This window comes from Acomys russatus, chromosome 19 (genome assembly GCF_903995435.1).
Source record: "Acomys russatus chromosome 19, mAcoRus1.1, whole genome shotgun sequence".
Taxonomy (NCBI): domain Eukaryota; kingdom Metazoa; phylum Chordata; class Mammalia; order Rodentia; family Muridae; genus Acomys; species Acomys russatus.
The window spans coordinates 53,375,803-53,397,084 of NC_067155.1; the positions used below are offsets into that span (position 1 = coordinate 53,375,803).

Consider the following 21,282-nt stretch of genomic DNA (forward strand, 5'->3'; position numbering starts at 1 on the left):
ACTCACTGTTTAGTAGCTCAGGCTGGCTCTGAGCTCTTGGTGATCCTCCTGCCTCAGCCTAAGTGCTGATTTTACAGGGCTGTATCACCATATGCAGCCCTTTTGTTATTTTTCAGCAATGCCTTGCCTTAGCACCCTTTGAATTTCCTTATGAATTTATTTTATTTTGTATGGGAGGACCGACCCAGGGCCTCCTCAAGCTAGGATCATTGGGGGCCATTGAGCTGCTCATACCCTGACTGTCCATATGACATTGACAAGAATCTTGCTGATACTTTTGCAAAAGCTGGATTGGGTATGGTGATGCATGCCCGGTAATCCTAGCACTATAGGGGGCTGAGGTAGGAGGATTGGAAGTTCCAGGTCAGCCTAGGCTACCTAAAGAAGCAGTTATATTCTGGGAGTGGTGGCCATGCCTTTAATCTCAGCACTTGGGAGACAGAGGTAGATGGATCTCTGTGAGTTTGAGACAACCCTGGTCTACAGAGTGAGTTCCAGGCCAGCCAAGGCTATGTAGTGAGACCCTGTGTCAAAATACAAAAATAAATAAGAGGGTTGGAGAGATGGCTCTGTGGTTAGGAGCACTGTCTGCTCTTCCAAAGGACCCGGGTTCAATTCCCAGCACCCACATGGCAGCTCACAGCTGCCTGTAACTCCAGTTCCAGGTGTTCTGATACCTTCACACCAATGCACATAGAATAAAATTAAATACATTATTTTACAAAATAAATAAAGTAATTTAGGAAAAAGAAACACTTATTATAAGAGAAGTTGAGTGCTAGGGAATTGACTACGTGGCTAGGAGTGCTTGTTGTTGTGGAAGACCTGGGTTTGGTTCCTAGCACCCACTTGGTAGCTCACTGACATTCCTAACTTTGGTTCTGGGGTCTCCAAGGCCCTTTTTTCTTTATCTCCCAGGGCACTGGGCACAGGTATAGTGTACATACATACATACTAATCTGTGAACATACCATTCTATTAATGTGTGGCATTTGTTTTCTTTTATTTAATATATTTTTTAATTTATTCATATTACATCTCAGTTATTATCCCATCCCTTGTATCCTCCCATTCCTCCCTCCCTCCCATTTTCCCCTTACTCCCCTCCCCTATGACTGTGACTGAGGGGGACCTCCTCCCCCTGTATATGCTCATAGGGTATCAAGTCTCTTCTTGGTAGCCTGCTATCCTTCCTCTGAGTGCCACCAGGCTTCCCCATCCAGGGGACATGGTCAAATATGGGGCACCAGAGTTCATGTGAAAGTCAGACCCCACTCTCCACTCAACTGTGAAGAATGTCCTGTCCCTTGGCTAGATCTGGGTATGGGTGGCATTTGTTTTCTGTAGCAATGAGCAAAATATCTGAGGGTATAACTTTGGTGGGGAGAGACTTTATTTGGTTCACAATTTTGGAGGTTTCAGCCCATGACTACATGGACCAGTGTGGGGGTACGGTATGTGTGGGGGAGGTGCTCCTTCCCCTCATGGTGGGTTGGAGATAGCGCATTACTGTCACAGGAAGGGGCCACAGCAACATTTAGTCCCCAAGAGTGGGCTCTAGTTATCCCACTGCTTCCAACCAGGCCCCACCTTCCTCAGTTCTCCGGCTTCCCAGAAGTCCATTCATATTTTCAGCGGATTGCATCATTTGCCCATCCGAGCCCATAGGATCCAGGGGAGTCTGGAAGTGCTCTTGTAGGCATGCCAATGGAACGCTCCCAGCATCTCCTCGTGTTTCTCAGGCCAATCAAGCTGGTAGTGAGATTAATCTTCACAGTAAAAAGGTTCAGTAGGGGCTGGAGAGATGGCTCAGTGGTTAAAAGCACTGCCTGCTCTTCCAAGGGACCCGGGTTCAATTCCCAGCACCCACATGGCAGCTCACAACTGTCTGTAACGCCCAAGATCTGACACCCTCACATCAATGCACATAAGTTAAAATTAAATAAAATATTTAAAAAAAAAAAAAAAGGTTCAGAAGTAGCTTTGGGGATCTGTCGCATGCCTTTCCTTTCGGGGGCCAGGGATTCAAACTCGGGTCTTTGTACTTACAGGGCAAGCGTCCTTACTCACTGAGACGCCTCCTCACTCCCTGACTAGCGCTTTTTTTTGGTAGGATGTTATTTTAAACTAGCCAGTTATGTTAATCTGCTGTTAACACTGATTTCATTATTGTTGTTTGTTTTTGAGACAGGCTTAGCCCAGGCTGGCCTTTGCCTTGTGGTAGCCTCCTGCCCTAAGTGGTAGAATTATAGGTGTGAATCCCCACCCCCGGACATCTGAGAATATCTACAAATATTTTCTCTGCCAAATCTTTATGCCTTTCAGTTTATTTTCTTCATCTTGTTGAGTTGGCAGGGCTCTATTAGCTTTCATTATTGCAGTGACATAAGTAAACCAGGCCCTCTTTGAGGAGAAAGAGCTTTAATGCTGTTTCTGACATTTGGCTCCACTCCAGTGACAGTTCTCAGCTGCGTCACCTCATGGCGTATCACAATAGCTTGAGAACATATGGGTGGCAAGTGATTGCACTGCCATACAGGGAGGTAGTGAGCTGGGTGGAGCCAGGCCAAGGCTTTTTGTAAGTGTCCTCTCCAGAACTAGCCAAGATCCTGGGAGAGTTAACTAGGCCCTCCCACCAAACCCCACGGCTTTCATGGAAGCAAAGCTAGCTTCCACTCCATGGGTAGCCTCTGCTGCGATTAAAGGCGTGCGTCACCACCACCACCACCACCACCACCACCGCTTGCCTTGGAAGAGAGAATTCTGAAGATTGATTGATGGCCTATGTAGATCAGGAAGACCTTGAACTCCAAGAGATTCCACCTTTCTGCCTTTGGAGTTCTGGCGACAAAGACACTCAATATCACACCTGCCCCCACTGCAAGATGTTTTAAGTGTGAGGAAAGGGCCTGGACCTTGGAGAGACACATGGTTTCCCGTGGCTATGGAGCCTGTTTGTAAAGTATTAGCTTTCTCTGTAAAGCGATATTGGAACCAACCAACTGATGCTCTTTAGCCCCCTTTTATTAAAAAAGTACTTCATGAGAATCGTTTCCCTCAGGGTTCATTGATCTAATTATAATGGTAAGTGCTTGTCTTGTTGAATGGTTTCAACATGAGGTCATTTTTTTCTCACTCATAGCCCTGTGGATTAGTTGTTCAGCATTCTGGGCTGGGAAGGCTGAGGCTCAGAGAGAGCAGTTACGTCCTAGTGAGGTTCCAGCTCTGAGAGTGGCTCCCTATTCTCTGCTCACTTCTGTCTCGGGTCTTTGAGTGTCTGTATCCTGTCCTGCCCTGTGCTGGGGGGGGGGTCTGGGGAGACTCAGGAGAGGTGGGCGCTGTTCCCATCGGGCAGAGTTCAGGGGAAAGGCTGTCAGTTTTCATGTCTTGGAAATCTGAGGCGGCTGATTATCCTAAGACCTTTTTGTGTGTTCGTGAATGCATACATGTGCACGTCTGTGTACATATGTGTCTGGGCATAGGCTCCTGTGAGTATATAAAGGCTGGAGGTTGATGTTGGGTGTTTTGCTCTATTGCTTTATTCTTTTTATTTATTTATGTTATTTTTCTTTTTTTCTTTTTTTTAGATGGGGTTTCTCTGTTACACAGAGCCTTGGGCTGGATTCTCATTGTAGATCAGGCTGGCCTCAAACTCACAGAGATCCGCCTGCCTCTGCCTCCCGAGTGCTGGGATTAAAAGCATGCACCACAGCCAGGCGAGGTGGCATACACCTCTAATCCCAGCACTTGGGAGGCAGAGGCAGGCGGATTGCTGTGAGTTTGCGACCAGCCTGGTCTACAAAGTGAGTCCAGGACAGCCAAGGCTACACAGAGAAACCCTGTCTTGAAGAAAAGAAAAGGAAAAAAAAAAAACAAAAAACAAAGCCAAACTCCCTCCCCAAAACAAAATGAAACAAAACAAAACAACAACAACAACCCCCCAAAGCATACACCACTATACTTAGCTTATTTTTTTCTTCTTTAAAATGACTTTTTACTTATTTAGTGTGTAGGAGCGTGGGCCACGACACAATTGTGGAGATCAGGAAACAGCCTTCTCAGTTCTCTCTCTCAACCATGTGAGTGAGACCCGATGATCAAACTCTGGTCATCAGCCTGGGCAGCACACTCCTTTACCCAATGAGCCATGTTGCTAGCCTAGTTCTCTCAATGAACCTGGAGCTCACCAAATGAGTAGGTAGCTCCTATCAACCCTAGAGCCTCCTGTTTATACCTTTAAGCTGGGTCTACAGTCACTCAACTGTCCCCTATCTTTTCACAAGGGTCCAAGTTGGACCTCTGGTCTTTATGCGTATGCAGCTAGCCTTTTGGTGACTGAGCAATCTCTTCAGCTCTATTTTTCTTTGTTTCTTTTTTTTTTTAAGATTATTTTTTTTACTATGTATACAGTGTTTTGCCTGCATATATATTTGCAGGCCAGAGGAGAGCATCAGATCTCATTATAGATGGTTGTAAGCCACCATGTGGTTGCTGGGAATTGAACTCAGGACCTCTGGGATTAAAGGGGTGCCCCACCACCGCCCAGGCTGTCTACTTTTCTTCCTTCCTTTCTTCCTTCCTTCCTTTCTTTCTCTCTCTCTTTCTCTCCCTCCCTCCCTCCCTTCTTTCTTTCCTTCCTTCCTTCCTTCTTGGAACTCACTCTGTAGACCAGGCTGGCCTCAAACTCAGAGATCCACTTGCTCCTACTTCCAGAGTGCTGGGATTAAAGGCATGCGCCACTGCTGCCCAGCTTCCTTTACTTTTTTGATACAGATCTCATGGTATATCATAGGCTGGCCTCAAACTCTCAGTCTTTTTCCCTTTAGTCTCCTGATGGCTGGAATCGTCAACTTGTGTATCATGCTTGGTTCAGACCTTCTAAAGCTTTGTTTAAAATTGTAGACTTTGGATCTGGTAAGATGATTTAGTGGGTAAAGCCACTTACTGCTAAGCCTGATGACCTGAGTTCAATTCCGAGGACCCACTTGGTGCAGGTGTGTATAAGCACGGCGTGCGCGCATACACACACACACACACGCACACACACACACACACACACACACACACACACACTAAACGTGATAAGAATTTTTTTATGTAGACTTTTTTATTTGTTTGTTAATTATTTTATTAACTGATATGCTGGGGATGGACTCCAAGATCATTTGAGTACCAGGCAAATGCTTTACCAGCGCCATCTTTTCCCATTTTAACCTGGGAAAGGTTCTTAGCTTCCCCTGGTCCTGCTTTTGCAGTTCACAAATTAGGACTTCAGACTGGCTTTCTGCCCATTGAGTTGCTCAGATGGTCCGTGGCCATCTGCTTCAGACGGGGCCTTGGATTTCAGCGCTTGCCAAACGAGGCTTTTGTCCGATCCCAGAGGAAAAGCGGCTCGGGTGCGGGTGTAGATGTTGTTTGGGTCTAGCTCCATTGACGTTGAACTCAGGACGGAAGTCGAGACAGGAGGACGAGCAGTTGTGGAGGAGGGTCCCCACTGTTTAGAAGGACAAGAATACAGGGCGTGGAGGGCATGAAGGTGGGGGCACTCAGAATCCGGACCCCAAGAAACGCTGGAGTTTCAGATTCTCTCCCCGGTGTCTCCTCTTCACCAATCTCACAGATTTGCTGTGAAGTTAAGTCCATAGTTGCAGTCAAATTCCAGGTAAACCATGCATACCTTACTGTTTCTTCCCAGTGTGAATCACTGTCCTGTAGAGGCCGCTCCTTAAATAATAAACACAAGCTCTTCTTGATGTACCATGGGGTCGTGTACCAATAAAAGCATTGTGAGAGGAAAAGTACGAGTCTAAATGCATTTCCTGTATTTACGCTCCTGAGTATCACTGCCTAGCAACCGTACGCTGCAGGGTACCAGGCCTTCAGCATCGTGATCACAGGGCTGAGTGGGCGCCTCGGCTGGCCGTTGCTGCCTTCCAAAGGTATCAGATTGCCTGGGAACAGATCAAAACTCAGAATTCAAGCCGGGCGTGGTGGCGCACGCCTTTAATTCCAGCACTCGGGAGGCAGAGGCAGGCGGATCGCTGTGAGTTCGAGGCCAGCCTGGTCTACAAAGGGAGTCCAGGACAGCCAAGGCTACACAGAGAAACCCTGTCTCGAAAAACCAAAAAAAAAAAAAAAAAAAAAAAAAAAAGAAAAACCCTCAGAATTCAAAGTGTGTAACATTTCCTAAACGTGTTTTCCTTTTGTATTGTCATCGAGTAAGAAAGTCGTAAGTCTAGTCATCATAAGTTGGGCACTGTCTTTAATAGTCTTATCTACCACTGACAGAGAGATGCTCTTATGAGCAAGTCTAGGGCCTCTTCTATCTTTTCTTTTCCTGGTTTTGGGAATTGAACCCAGTGCCTCAAACTCGCTGGGGAAGCACTCTACCACTGAGTCATACCTCTCCTCATGCCCATTTTATAGAAGTCAAAACTGAGGCTCAGGGCTGGCTGTACCTCAGTGGTAGGAGAGCACAGCAAAATGAGAAGGAAAAAAAAAAGTCTGAGGCTTCTAAGTAATTTGTCCCTGGTAAAGTGACCCACGAGTAGAGGATTGTGCTTGTGTCTATGTGAGCATGGATGATTTTTGTTTTCCATTTTGATTTTTTGCTTTTTGAGACAGGGTCTCATAGCCCAGGTTAGCCCTGAATTTGTGTTGGTCCTCCTGCCCTCTGAAGTACTGAGATTGCTGTCATATAGTTTGTTTTCATAACCTCTGCACGAGTGTTGTGGTTGGCTCTCAGCCTCTGCCATCCAGAAGGCTTCCTTGTCGCTAGCTTGGGCAACTTCTCTGATTTCCTTGCCTGGTTGCATTTGGAGCAGGTTTGTTTGTTAATCTGTCTAGGTTTGTGTCTTTTTCCCCCCCCTTTTAAAATGGTGTGTGGGGGGTGGAGTGAGTGGATTGGATAAAGGTCAGAAGATGATTTTTGAGTCAGTTTTTTTCTTTTTTCTTTCTTTTTTCCTTTCTCTTCTTCTTCTTCTCCTTCTTCTCCTTCTCCTTTTTTTTTTGAGACAGAGTTTCTCTGTGTAGTCTTAGCTGTCCTGGACTCACTTTGTAGACTGAGCTGGCCTTGAGCTCACAGTGACCCACCTGCCCCTGCCTCCCTGAGTGCTGGGATTACAGGTGTGTGCCACCGCACCTGGCTGAGCGGCAGCTCTTTTCTCTCTCGCTATCATGTGGGTTCCAAGGATCAAACTGGCAGCAAGCGCCCTTACCCGTCGAGCCATCTGGCCTGCCTTGGATTTATTTATGTCTTATGCCTGCCGTCCATGAAGGTCAGGATCTTCAGGCGCAGGAACAGTCCTGGAGATAGCTTGCAGAGGTGTCGAGATTAGTGTCTAGAGGTATTTGGGCCTTTGTGCTCCTTACTTCACAGATATCTGGATGTGGGGAGTTTGGTCCTGAGCCACACAGGGTCTCCTTTGCCCTGGTTTCCTTTCCTACCTACACTCTTCATCTTGAAATGGAGTCTTTGTGGGAGCCCCCACTATTGGGCTTACAAAGTGCTTTTGGGAAATTCTGTCAGGGCAGGAGGGGTGGTCCTTGGATTCCCATTTTACAGATGAGAAACCTGAGACCTCACTTGTTAGAAACTACGGAGCAGAGTATGGTGGGGACCTGCACTCAATGTCCCATTTAGTGTGTCTCGTGTTACCGACAAGAGAGGCACTTCTGGGAGCAGCATAGACACCAGCTCCCTGGTGATTAATGGTGTTTCAGAGCTGTGATGTGGAACCTATCTGCGCTGCCTCCGAAGAAGAGTGGTCCCCGTGGGGAGTCTGGGGTCAGCGCCCATAGGTGCTTCCTGTTTGCTTCAAGGTGACTTTGAGTAGCATCCTCCTGGCTTTGCTCCTTGACTCTGGAGCTAACCGATGGAGCCCTCAGATCAGGGGCCACAGGGCTACGGGGCTACGGATTTATTTCTGCAGCTGCGATCTGTCCTATTCAGGTGCAGTCTTTGCGTTCGGAGAACCACTGAGACCCAGAGGTGCGGGGAGAGGGCCGAGGAAGGAGAACGTGGTATTGCTGGGTCCCTTAGGGACTCCAGTCGTTGCTCTGAGCTGGGAAAATTCCCCTGGAACCCATTGACTTGGGAGCCTCAGATCAAGTCTGTAATGCGGATGGTGGATGTACCTTCCTTAGGTTCCAGTGGCAGCGTGTCCTTGTCACCTCGTCCTAACTGTGACCAAGTTGCTTTTTCTATCTATCTGAAAACTGCCCTTTCTAGTGCCGAGACTCTTCCTCAGAGACTTTTGTTGTTGTGGCAAATCTGAGTGTGAACCTGGGAGAAGAGACAAATAATTCCTTTCTTTCTTTCTTTCTCTTTCTTTCTTTCTTTCTTTTTACAGGATCTCACTATGAGACCTGTTGGCCTCAAATTCTTCATCCTCTTGAAGGGTGGGGTTACAGGTGTACAGCCAGCTCAGGCTCACTGACAGGCTGTCCTGTCCCCAGTAGCCCCTCCAGCCTCTCTTTACCCCTCTACTGCAACTTCCCCCAGTCACACTGACAGGAAATGAGCTGGGTAATGAAGGCTAATGCCATCCATCCATAATCAGTCCTACTTCATTTATAACCATGTTTTCGTCCCCATCTGCGATATTTGAAGTTTGTCAAACATAGCACACCACTTTATATGCTTTTCAGTTATCTTTTTATTTTTCTTTTTTTAAACGTTTATTTATTTTAATATGAGTGCTCTATCTGCATGTACACCTGCAGGCCAGAAGAAGGTATCAGATCACATTATAGATGGTTGTGAGCCACCATGTGGTTGCTGGGAATTGAACTCAGGACCTCTGGAAGAGCAGACAGTGAGTGCTCTTAACCACTGAGCCATCTCTCCAGCCCCTGGTTTTCTTTTTTAAATTTTATTTAGTTTTATTTGATGTGCATTCGTATGTCAGATCCCTTGGAACTGGAATTGTAGACAGTTGTGAGCTGCCATGTGGGTGCTGAGGATTGAACCTAGGTCCTTTGGAAGAACAGCTGGTGCTCTTAACCACTGAGACATCTCTCCAGCCCCTTTTTTTGAGACAGGGTTTCTCTGTGTTGCCTTGGCTGTCCTGGTCTTGCTTTGTAGAACAGGCTGGCCTTGATCTCACAGAGATCTGCCTGCCTCTGCCTCCCGAGTGCTGAGATTACAGGTATGCACCACCCCAGCATGCCTGGCTCTATAGTTTTATTTAGTTAGTTTTTTTGTTATTTGTTTTTAGTTTTTTGACACAAGGTTTCTCTGTGTAACAGCTCTGGCTGTCCTGGACTGAGTGGGCTAGGCTGACCTCAGACTCAGAGATCTGCCTGCTTCTTCCTCCATGAGTGCTGGAATTACAGAGGTGTGTCACCACCTGGCTTGTTTGTTTGATTTTTTTTTTTTTTTTTTTTTTTTTTTTGAGACAATGTCTTAATATGTAGCTATAGCTGTCATGGAACTCCCTATGTAGACCATGCTGGCCTCAAACTCACAGAGAGCTGCCTGCCTCTGCCTCTGTTTTTACAGGGTCTCTAATAGCCTTGGCTGTCCTGGACTCGCTGTATAGACCGGGCTGGCCTCAAACTCACAGTGATCTGCGTGCCTCTGTTTACCAAGTGCTGGGATTAAAGGCGTGCGCCACCAGGCCCGGCTGCCTCTGCCTCTTAAACAGTGGGATTAATGGTGCCGGGTCCTCTTTATTTTTTACATATATAGTGTTTTGCCTGCATGTACTCCTGCATGCCAGAAGAGGGTGTAGTTTTAAGTAAGAAGCATTTTGTTAATCTTTTGAGTATTGCACACAATGCATTGTTTTGATGTTGTCGACGTGGAGTTTCACTGTGTAGCCCTTGCTGTCCTGGAACTCAAGAGGTCTGCTTGCCTCTTCCTCCCAAATGCTTGGATTAAAGGCATACACTACCACACCCAGCTCTGGTTGTTTGCTTTTGAGGCAGGATTTCTCTTTGTAGCTCTGTGTCTTATTTATTTAGTGGGTACGAGTGTCTTGCTTACACATATGTTTGACGCAGCCACGTGAGCATGGCCTGTACAGCTGACCTGCCTGCAGCAGCCTCTGGGGCTGTATTGCAGACACTGTGTGCCCCTTCTCCGAGCGTCCAGCACATACCCATCAACTGCATCCTGAACAAAGTTAGGATAGAAAGGTGGACGGGACGGGGAGCTCTCCGAAGGAGAAGAGGATCTGTGGGTGCTAACAGCCACTGTCTGAGAACCCGAGGCCGACCTTTTCCAGGGCCTTTGGTTGTTAGGGAAGAAGTAGCATTGCGCCGTGTGACCTGAATCTTCAGCAAAGCCCAGGGACGCCCCCTGGTGGATATGCACCTTCCCAGTGCAAACACCAAGTGGCTTTCGCTTGGGTCAACTTCCTTGTGTCGTAAGAGCTGCAACTAGGCACATAAAACTGGAGTCACTGAAGGCAAGGCTCATCTTTTTTTCAGCCTTAGCGTGTGATAACAATACGCGGTATTGCCGAGATGGCGTTTAGAGCCGGAGCCCTGGTTTTGCCTTGAATTAGCTTCCAATCCCAACTCCTGTGTCCTGCCTGACTGGGCATGCTCGGGCAAGTTAGCTGTCCAAGCGTCCAGCCTCTCATGCGTCCAGTAAATATAATTAGAGCCCTGCCTCAGAGAGCAGTGACCGTGAGAGTGCCTGTGGAGAGGGTGTGCCTGTGCTGACGCGCTCGGCAAACAGCAACGGCTATAATTGGGAGAAATAGCGCGTTCCAGGGAAGCTCCATGTGTGGCAATGCTTTCTCATTTCTAAGGTCCTACTTTTTCTCAGGGTTGCTTTGAGAACCAGACGTTGAATCCAGAAAATAAGAACCCTGGAGATCTTATGCATGTTTGAGGAGTTGTTTTTTGTTTGTTTGTTTGTTATTGTTATTGTTTTTTCCAGTCAGGCTTTCTCTGTATAGGCTCCTTTGGCTGTCCTGGACTAACTTTGTAGACTAGGGTGGCCTCGAACTCACAGAGGTCCCCTTGCCCCTGCTTCCCAGCTGAGGAGTTGATTTTATAACCCGGTTTCTACTATGTGACAGGCCCTATGTGTGACCAGTATTGGCCGTTGGCCTGTTGTGGCACACAGTTCCTCACTCGGGCTGGGTGCGGAGCATTGAAAGCAACGAGCTGACAACTCTGTCAGCATTCAGGTTCATCCAGAGCTCTGTTTGGTGCAAGGGTCAGCACACTTCTTGGAACCACCACCCCCCAACCAGAGCAAACATTTGAGGCTTTCCGAGTGCTGCGCTTTCTGTTGTAGATGCTTCAGCACAGCCTGGGAGACAGAATCACTGCCTGCTGTCAGTGCGAGTGTGCTTCTGTGTGGACCTGGGAATTCAAGTTTCCAATCATGTTCACAGCTGGGAAACGTTCCTTCATTTCTCCCTCTGACTGACGTTAGGAATGTAAGCAATGCTCTTCTGGGGATGGTGCTCACAGGCACTCAGCATGCTCTGGCCTTCAACATAGAATCATTGCACGGCTTCCTGCGATACAAGTCTCAAACAAACCGAGGGTGTCCCAAACCTCCGTAATAGGACTGTTTATTTTATACCCAGAATGTCAAGAAAACACTGAAGTCTCTGAGTTGTGTGTGCGAAGGCGGACTGTGAGCAGTTCCATGCTATGAGACCTGAAGTCCTTATGAAGTTGTCCAAGCCAAAAAAAACTTGTGTGCTAGCTGTGTCTGTGACAGGATCAAGTGTGCCTTCATTATTAAGGAACAGAAAATCCATGTGAAAGTGTTGAAGGCACATGCAGAGTCAGAAGGCAAGAAAAATAGTAGGCTTTCTTTTTTTTTTTTTTTTGAGACAGGGTTTTTTTTTGTGTGTGTGTGTAGCCCTGGGTGTCCTGGAACTCACTCTATAGCTCTGGCTGGCCTTGAACTCACTGAGATCCACCTGCCTCTACCTCCTGAGTACTGAGATTAAAGGTGTGCGCTACCATGCCTGGCTTCATCATTTTGAGGCCAGCCTAGTTAGTCTACATAGCAAGTTTTGGGTCCAGATAGGGCATTATGTAGCAAGATCCTGTTTTTAAAAAGGAACAAACAAAGGCCAAAAAGCAGCAGGGCCAAGCATGGTGGTGTATGCCTGTGTAATCCCAGAATTCCAAGCGTGAGGAAAGAACTTGAGTTCAAGACCATTCTGGGCTGTATACTGAGACCTGACTTTTTATTTTAATTAAAAAAAAAAAAAAAAGAAGGGACTGGAGAGATGGCTCAGAGGTTAAGAGCACTGTCTGTTCTTCCTAAAGGTCCTGAGTTCAATTCCCAGCAACCACATGGTGGCTCACAACCATCTATAATGTGATCTGGGCCTTCTTCTGGTATGCCGGCAGAGTACTGTATAAATAATAAATAAATCTTTAAAAAGAAAAGAAAAGAAAAGAAAAGCTTGGTTCATGTTTGCATTCTCTCAGCATTTGGGAGAGGGAGACAGGAAGATCAAAAGTTCAAGTTCTAGCTGGGCGTGGTGGTGCACAGCTGGGTGTAGTGGCGTGCACCTTTAATCCCAGCACTCGGGAGGCAGAGGCAGGTGGATCACTCTGAGTTCGAGGCCAGTCTAGTCTACAAAGCGAGTCTAGGACAGCCAAGGCTACACAGAGAAACCTTAAGAGTCTTGAAAAGAGTTCATGTCCCTTCTGGGCTACTGTGTTGAGGCTAGCTGGAACTATAGGAGACACTGTCTTCAAAAAGCAGAAGCAAGCTGTGGGCTGGGTTGGCTGCTGGCCCTGAGGCTGTTGTGTGCTAACCATAGGTAGCTGTAACTTTGGGGGTTGTGGTGAGTAAAGGGTTTCAACTTTGGTTCTTGTTGACTGTGTATTTGTCACCGAGCTAATGAAGAATTAGGGTCCTTTCAGACCAGATGGTGGGTTCATGTTCATCTCAAGTGTGGCACACGGGAGGGTGCCAGCTTCCTTAATAAGTCACCAAGAATGTGGCAGGCTGCACTGTGCCTGTTTCCTCCCCCTTTGAGGCTTGGTCATTTCTTCCTCTGTGCAGAAGTTCTAGAGAGACACCTTTTCTCATTTCATAGATGAGCAAAGCAAGGTCAAAGGTTTACTTGTTGTTATTGTTGTTGGGGGCCTGGTCTAACCTGAAGGCTTTCTGTCACACTCCAGGGCTGGTTCCCTTTTCTCTGGGATGGTGTGAGAGGCATGGCGTCCACTGCTGGGGTGGAAGGCTGGACTTTGCTCAGCAGAAGGCACCTGCGCTTTTCCATTGGGCCACCATTCATAGGACCACCAGCCCAGGGGTGGCCCCACCCACAATGGGCTGGGCCCTCCCACATCAATCACTAATGAAAATGCTGTAGCAATGGTTCTCAACTTGGGGTCTCTTAACACCATTAGAAAACATAGATAATTACGTTATGACTCGTAACAGTAGCAAAATTATAGTTTGAAATAGAAATGAAAATAATTTTATGGTTGGGGGCCAACCTAACATAAGGAACCCTATTAAAGGACCTCAGCATTTCAGAAGATTGAGAACCACTACTCCATAGGCTTGCCTGCAGCCCAGTCTTTGTTTTTTGGTTTTCTTTTGTTTTCATATTTTTGTTTTTTTGAGACAGAGTTTCTCTGTATAGTCATGGCTATCCTAGACTCACTTTATAGACCAGGCTGGTCTCAAACTCACAAAGATCCACCTATCTCTGCCTCCTGAGCACAGGGATTAAAGGCGTGCGCCACCATGCCCGGCCTGCAGCCCAGTCTTACAGAGGCATTTTCTTCAGTTGAGGTTCCTCCTCCCGATGACCGTAGCTTGTGTTAAGTTTGACGTAGAACTAGCCAGTCATTGGCAGACTTGAAATAGAGGTGAGGAGAGTGGTGGCGGGGGTGGGGGAGTGGGGATGGAGACTCTGTAGGAGAAAGCAGCTGTTGGTTATGGGGGTGCTCCCTCACAGGATCTGGAGGGCTAAGCTGGTCACGGTGAGCAGCGTGTGCGTTCTATCCCCAGGGAGTCGCCGGTTGGTGGACGTGATGGACGTGAACACCCAGAAGGGCACCGAGATGAGCATGTCCCAGTTCGTGCGTTACTACGAGACACCAGAGGCACAGCGGGACAAACTGTACAACGTCATCAGCCTCGAGTTCAGCCATACAAAGCTGGAGCATCTGGTCAAGCGCCCCACTGTGGTATGCCAATGCCCTCCTGGCACCTTCCGTCCTTGCCTGCCATCCACTTGCCTCCATGTTGCATTCTTTGTGAGACGCAGTGGCTGAGTGAGCGTGGCTGAGGCTGGTGTGGTGGGGGAAATGTCGTGGCGCCTAGATCGGTGACCTGGGGGAGGCAGCCCAGCTGAAGGCACCCAGGGCCTCCTCAGGCGCGCGGGGCGCGGGGGGTGGGGGGAGAGTTTCCTCTGGACTGTCGGCAGGAGCTGTGGGGGGTGGGGTCCCTTATGATGGACTGGCTTTCAGGTGGACCTCGTGGACTGGGTGGACAACATGTGGCCCCAGCACCTAAAAGAAAAGCAGACCGAAGCCACAAATGCCCTTGCAGAGATGAAGTACCCCAAAGTGAAGAAGTAAGATTGCTTGGCTGGTGGGGGGACTGGGCAGGGCTGGGACCCCAACCTCGTGGGTATTGATTGGCAAAGGGGCTTCCTGGTCCTAGATGTGGCTCTCAGTGTTGCCTCTGAGGTAAAGGATTGAGCGCCCCCAAGCTAAGCTGGTCCATGGTGGTGACATGAGAGATGAATTCCTGGGTGTGAACAAACTGGCATGTCATCTCCCCGGGGTGCAGGCCTCTGGGCCCTGTGATGGGCTACGCCTTCCTTCTTGTTGGCCCTGAGGCCTCCACACAGCTTCTCTTGAGGGGTGGTGATCTGAGAAGAGTGGTGGGGGCTGCCTCAGTGGCGTCCATGTTTGTGCATAGGTACACAAGCATCTGTTCTTGAAACAGATGACAGTGTGACAGTGCCCTGGGTGTGGCATTTTTAGAGTGACATGTCCACACTGGTCACTGCTTTTGGATCAATACTGTCCTGAGGGTAGTCTAGTATCACTCTTTCCTTTAAGATTCCTTTAATCTTTGTGTGTGACTGCCCGCATGTATGTATATATGTGTGTGTGTACATATATATATATATATATATATATATATATATATATATATATATGCGTGCACGCGCGCGTGTGCACACACACGGATACCTGGTGTGCCAGATCTCCCAGGAGGACAAGGAGTTACGTGCCTCTGATGTGGATGCTGGGAACCAAGGCTGAGCCCTCTGCAAGAGTAGCAAGTGCTTTTAACCACAGAGCCATCTGTCTGCCTCGCTTTTCTTCTCTTTGGTATTGAGACCTAGAACCTCTGATCCAGAAGCACCTTTCCCAAGCAAAGCTCAGGGTCAGCTTAGTCAGCTGTCATGCCTTCAGTGGTGCCCTGTGGATTGGAGGGTGGCACAGTTGAGAGCAGAGACTTCACTACAGGGCACATGACTGGCATGCTCTGAGCCGGCTGTTCAGTATGGGCAGGGGGTGGGGGTGGGGCACTCGGGAGTCCTCTCCCATTAAAGGGTTTGAATAATGGACCATCTGGAGCAGGAAGTCGCTGTGGATAACTCCTGCCATTACAGACCCTCTGTTTCCCTCCCTGAAATGGGAAGGAGATGCAGGCTTCCCAGAAAGACTGGCGCTGACAGCCTAGATCCATTAGCATCTCCACTGAATCCTGCTGCCAGCAGCGCCCCTAGGAAGTCTCAGGCGTGAACTCCTTCTTCCCTCAGCCCTCCATCCAGCCTGTGTTGAATGCGTGCCAGGCTTTGTGAGGCAGGCTAGCACTCTGGCCCTGGGTTTCTCAGTGTTCGCGCGTGCGTGTCTCTCTCTCTCTCTCTCTCTCTCTCTCTCTCTTTCTCTCTCTCTCTCTCTGTGTGTGTGTGTGTGTGTGTGTCTCTCTGCTCTGTCTCTGTCTCATTAGTTTCCCTCTAAGCTAAAGCTCAGTGTGTTCCTTGGATTTCGGCTGCATCAAAAGCCAGAGACTAGGGTCCCAGGTGCAGAAGAAGGGGCACAGGGCTTGCGTCCAGCTCTGTTCTGTTCCAGTTCAGTCACAGCAAAATGTTCTGAGATGGGCAGATAAAGAGATGAATATGGCTAAGGGGCTCCACCCTTACTCGCCCTGTGTCACTTATGCCATGTAGCACAAGCTGCCATGCTTCTAGGCAATGGGAAATAAACCCAGACAGCATTCTTGTTCTCAAGGGGTCTTCTTGGAGGGCAAGGGGCAGTTAACTCGGGGGGGGGGTGTGTTTATTTACTCTTTCTTTGTTTGAAACAGGGTCTCTCTATATAATTCTGGCTGTCCTGGAACTCACTATGTAGACCAGGCTGGCATCAAACTCATAGAGATCCCCCTGCCTCTGCCTCCCAAGTGCTGGGATTGAAAGCGTGCACCACCACCACCTGTTTTTCTTTAAAATGTTATTTATTTGTTTGTTTATTGTGCGCATGTGCATGGGCGTGGACCACGGTGCGCATACCCAAAGTCAGAGGTCAGGGTTTCGTGGGAACTCATTGCTCTGAAGCAGCCCGGCATGCTCAGAGAGTGCAGACATGTTGAGCCTTCTCTTGGTTCCTAACTGGGCTTTGGAGGGCAGAGAAAATGTGAGGATCGGGAAGGGACTGAGAGAGAGAGAGAAAGACATGGCGAAGCTGGAGCTGTAAGAAAGAAGCAGGTTACAACTGGTCCAGTGACTGTTTCCATTGATGGATTTAGCAGCAGTGGACTGAGGAGCATCTTAGTTGTGCTGAGGAGACAGGGTAGGGTACTCTGTCCTAATGGGATGTTCAGCATATGGAGAGTCAGATGTTAATCCAACAGTGGCAGAAAGGCATGCAAACTGAATTCTGGGGATGAGGACACCTGACAGAACCAATCAGCTGGTAAGGGTCTCTCAGTTGATCCCCAGGGCTTTCTGGTATAGCTAGCCAGCTCGCTTCAAGGATCCCCCTGCCTTGGCCTCATGTGGAATTAGAGCTACAGCAGGCTGCCGCACCCTGGGATTTATGTGGGTTTCTGGGATCTGAACTTGGGTCTTCATGCCTGCATGGCAGGCACTCAAACAAACACTGAGCAGTCTCCCTAGTTCTGGGGAGGGTGGGTTGATAGAGCCTCAATATATAACCCAGGCAGGGCTCCAAGCTTGTGATCCTTGTGCCTATACACGCATGGGCGTTCTTCATCACATCCCCGCCCCCGCCCCCTCCGCCCCCAATTCCCTGAGATCTTCTAAGCAGAGCAGACTGTGTTCCAGTGGGTTTGCATTCTTCAAGTGCTCCTGCTTTGTGGATTGGAGGTGTGAGGAGGCTGCTGCCTGGCCTACATCTCAGCAGACTAGAAAAGAGGTGCTCACACCTGGGCATATCTTTAGGAAATAAAATAGATTGTGCTGGGTAATATAAATTCCTATTAAAGTTGGCCGTACCTTTTTGGGTGCTTTGGTATAGTCTTCACTTTATGGAAAGATTTCCTTTAAATGGTAAGACCTAGCCTCATTTAGGGACTCTTTTTTTTTTTTTTTTTTTTTTTTTTGGGGACTCTTAATTACCAGAACAATAGGACGTAAATCTGTGACTTGTTAGGCCCACATGTCTCAGATGTATTGGTGAGATTGTGTGTAAAATAGATTTCCAAACTCCCATCTGTGTCCATAGGAACTTATTATAGGATTTGAACCTTGCTAGGAAGGACATTGTCACCTTGGAGATAGTCCATTTGTTTGCCTGAAAAGAAGGCTGATTTCAAATGTTCATAAGCAAGGTGAAAAAAAAAAAAATCCCACCCTGATGGGGTCCTCTGGGACTGTGGAATGGTTCTGTGGAATTTAATTAAAATGACATTGTTTCTGGGAGTCACAGTGCTTCCTTGCTGGAGGCGCCTACTAAACAGACAGCTGACAGCTCTCCTGCATGGCAGGAAGGTTTGTGATATGGAGGGGGGGGACCTGTGACAAACAAACACTAAGGCTTTTTTCCCCCCCTCGCCTCTGGGAATTGTACTGCTTCGTTGTGGTCAGAGGGTTAGGAATTGTAATAGGTTTCGGTTGAGAGTCTTGAGGCAGGGGAAGGTGAGTGGAATGGGGGTACCTGAGACTTCGAGGGAGATGGAAGCTTTCAGCGGGTGTTCCTTAGTTATGGCTCGTAGGCTACTTTAAGTTAGTTATCAGATCGTGGTGTTTAAAGCCCAGGCCCCGTTCTCATGGCGCGTACATTGTGGTGACAAGACAAGCAAGCAGCGAGGAAGGTGGTACAGTTTAATAAGTGCCTCAGAGGAATGAAGAGCAGGAGAGTATAAATAAAGGAAAGAGAGAAAGGAGGGGTGGCCCGATGAAGACTGACATCACCCTGCACTCCTGCGGTTGCCTCCTTCCCCTTGGCTCTGCCCTGCAGAGATGCCGGGACTCTGCAGAATTACTCATCTCGGAACAGTGGGGAATATATCCTCGTCCTGGCTGTTTACTGTTGTGTAGCCATCACCCTTATCTTTAGCATCCTAAAAAAAAAAAAAAAGAAGAACTCAACAGAGGCAGGAGTGGTGGCATACACCTAAGTCCTACCAGCTCTTGAAGGGCCACGGCAAGAGGGTCACTGTGCGTTCAGGTCTGAAACAACTGCTCCATTCACCCCACCGAGCCCCCCAATGTTTTTTTTTTTGTTGTTGTTGTTGTTTTGTTTTTGTTTTTGTTTGGTTTTTCGAGACAAGGTTTCTCTGTGTAGCCTTGGCTGTCCTAGACTTGCTTTGTAGACCAGGCTGGCCTCAAACTCACAGTGATCCACCTACCTCTGCCTCCCGAGAGCTGGGATTAAAGGCGTGCACCACCACGCCCAGCTGTGCCCCCCAATGTTTAAGACACCAAAGGGGATGTCAGTTTCCACAGGCTAGGAATCCAGAAGCAGCAGGATGGTTTTTGTTCAAGGGCTCTTGGGAGCTTATGTCAAGGGTTCGGTGTAGGCCGCGTCTGTCTTTAGGTTAGGGCTAAAGGATCTACGTCTGAAATGGAGCCCTGACAAGGCCGTTGGCAGGAAGCCAGCGAGGCTTGGGTTCCTCACGTGTGGCCCACTTCACAAGGCTGTGTGAATGTCCTCATGGCATGGCAGCTGGTTCCCAAGAGTCAGTGCTTCCGGGAAGACCCATGAGGACATAGTGCTCGGATGGCCTAACTTTGAAAGTCATGTCCTGTTTCCTTCTGTTGTGTCTGTTTTTCAGTCCAGCCCATACTCTGAGGGCGTGGTTCCACCTCTTTTTTGTTTTTCCCCCTTATTTTCTTTTTGGAAGAGTTATGGTCTCTTTGAGACAGGATCTCACGTAGCCTAGAATGGCCTCGAACTCACTATGTAGGCAAGGACGACTTTAGCTTCTGATTCCCCGACTTCAGCCTCTGGACTTGTGGGATTACGGGTGTATGGCCCATCCATGTCTGTTTTGGTTTGGTGTTTTTTTTTTGTTTTTTGTTTTTTGTTTTTTGAGACAGGGGTTCTATGTGTTATAGCCCTGGCTGTCCTAGAGCTTTCTTTGTAGCCCAGGCTGGCCTCGAACTCACAGTGATCCACCTGCCTCTGCCTCCTGAGTACTTGGATTAAAGGCACGTGCCACCACACCTGGCTCAAATTTTTAAAAATTCCTTTTTATTTTATGTGACTGAATGTTTTGCGCGCGCATGCGCGCGCGCGCGCGCACACACACACACACACACACACACACTCTCAGTACTATGTGGCCACTCTCTGGTCCATGGTATCTACTCCTGGCGCTAGAAAAACAGCTGTCAACTACCATGTCTCTGCAGGAAACCAAGCCTAGGTCTTCTACAAGAGCAGCAAGTACTTTTTACCACTGAGCCATCTCTCCAGACTCCCAGGTCTTTTTTTGTTTGTTTGATTTTTGTTTTTTGAGACAGGGTTTCTTTGTGTAGCCCTGGCTGTCCTGGACTCACTTTGTAGACCAGGCTGGCCTTGAACTCACAAAAATCTGCCTGTCTTTGCCTCCTGAGTGCTGAGACTAAAAGCGTGCGCCCGGCGCAGGTCTTGTTCTTATGGGATGTTGTATGATCAAACACGGGGCTTCATGCTTGCTAGACACACACTCTACCAACTAAGCTACACGCCCAGCTCCCCTCCCCTTTGTCTCTTGGGTGGCTGAGATGCCAGGCAAGTGCTTTCCCAGCCAGTGTTAGCCCTAGCTTAGCTCCGCCCCTTGAAAGGGGAGAGGGCGAGTGTGAACATTCACAGGGTGTGTCCTGAGGCTTCCATGGTCCCCTAGGTCTGGACATGTGTGTACTTTTTCTACTAAGGACTGGGCATGGCAATGCATTGCAGAGAGGGATTAGCGAGGCTCCTCCTCACTCCGCCTGCCGTAGCAGCGGGGCTTTTGGCAGTGGGCATTGCTACTGTAATGATAGGCCATGGGCTTACAGTCAAGGAGCTCAGAATTCCAGCAAAAAGGCAGGCTCAAGTACAGCATATGTTTGCAGCCCGGACAATTGTGAAGGGAGGATTTTACTGTACGGTTTTATTCAGCTTACAAGAAAATCTGGGGAAAGCATTGGGTAAGAACCTGAAACACACTGGGCACAGTGGCGCACTCCTTTAATCCCCACACTCGGGAGGCAGAGGCAGACGGATAACTCTGAACTTGAGGCCAGCCGAGTCTACAAAGCGAGTCCAGGACAGCTAAGGCTACATAGGAGACCCTGTCTCAAACCCTGCCCCCGCCCCCAAAAAAGAGCAATTTTACTGACCACTCCAGCATTGGGCCATCACATGCCGTTCCTCTACTTTGGGAGCTTCAATCTGTCCCCCTGCACGGAGGCTATGTCTGCCCAGGCCTGCCGCTCTCCCATGCTGTGGGAAGATAGGAGGGTGCAGCAGGTGCGAACTGTGGTGTGCGAGGCCTCGGTGGGATGAGAAGTCCGCATAGCTGCCTTTGGGGGTCTGGTGGGCTCTGCTTTCCAACCGGGTCTCCTTCCCACTTGTTACTGCCATGTCTCCAGGTCAGATGTTTGCTAGCACCTTGAGTGATCACCTGTGCCTTACTAGGTAGGGAAACTGGCAGCTGTGGACTCCAGACTGGAAAATGACACACACTGGACTCCAGACCCTGAGATTCTTGGCTTTTTTTTTTTTAAATAATTTTTTAATTAATTAATTAATTTTTTTTGCCTTAACATCTCAAACAGTTTCCCTTGGCCCTGTGTGTGTTAGACACTGACATGTATACTTCAGCGATGTGGTTGGCAGGTGTGCCGTCACTTTACTAATAAGGAGACTCAAATTCACAGTGGCTCA

The 21,282-nt window shown here is 48.4% G+C and overlaps 1 protein-coding gene across 5 annotated transcripts in view; it reads left to right on the forward strand.

The window, feature by feature from the left end:
- Nucleotides 1-21,282, forward strand: part of Kdm2b (lysine demethylase 2B) — a 123,231-nt gene that overhangs the window by 14,040 nt on the left and 87,909 nt on the right. For all 5 annotated transcript variants that reach the window (XM_051161514.1, XM_051161512.1, XM_051161513.1 and 2 more), the window contains 2 exons: nucleotides 13,958-14,136; nucleotides 14,419-14,525. In XM_051161514.1, coding sequence (XP_051017471.1) covers nucleotides 13,958-14,136; nucleotides 14,419-14,525 — 286 coding nt within the window. The remainder of the gene's footprint in view (nucleotides 1-13,957; nucleotides 14,137-14,418; nucleotides 14,526-21,282) is intronic.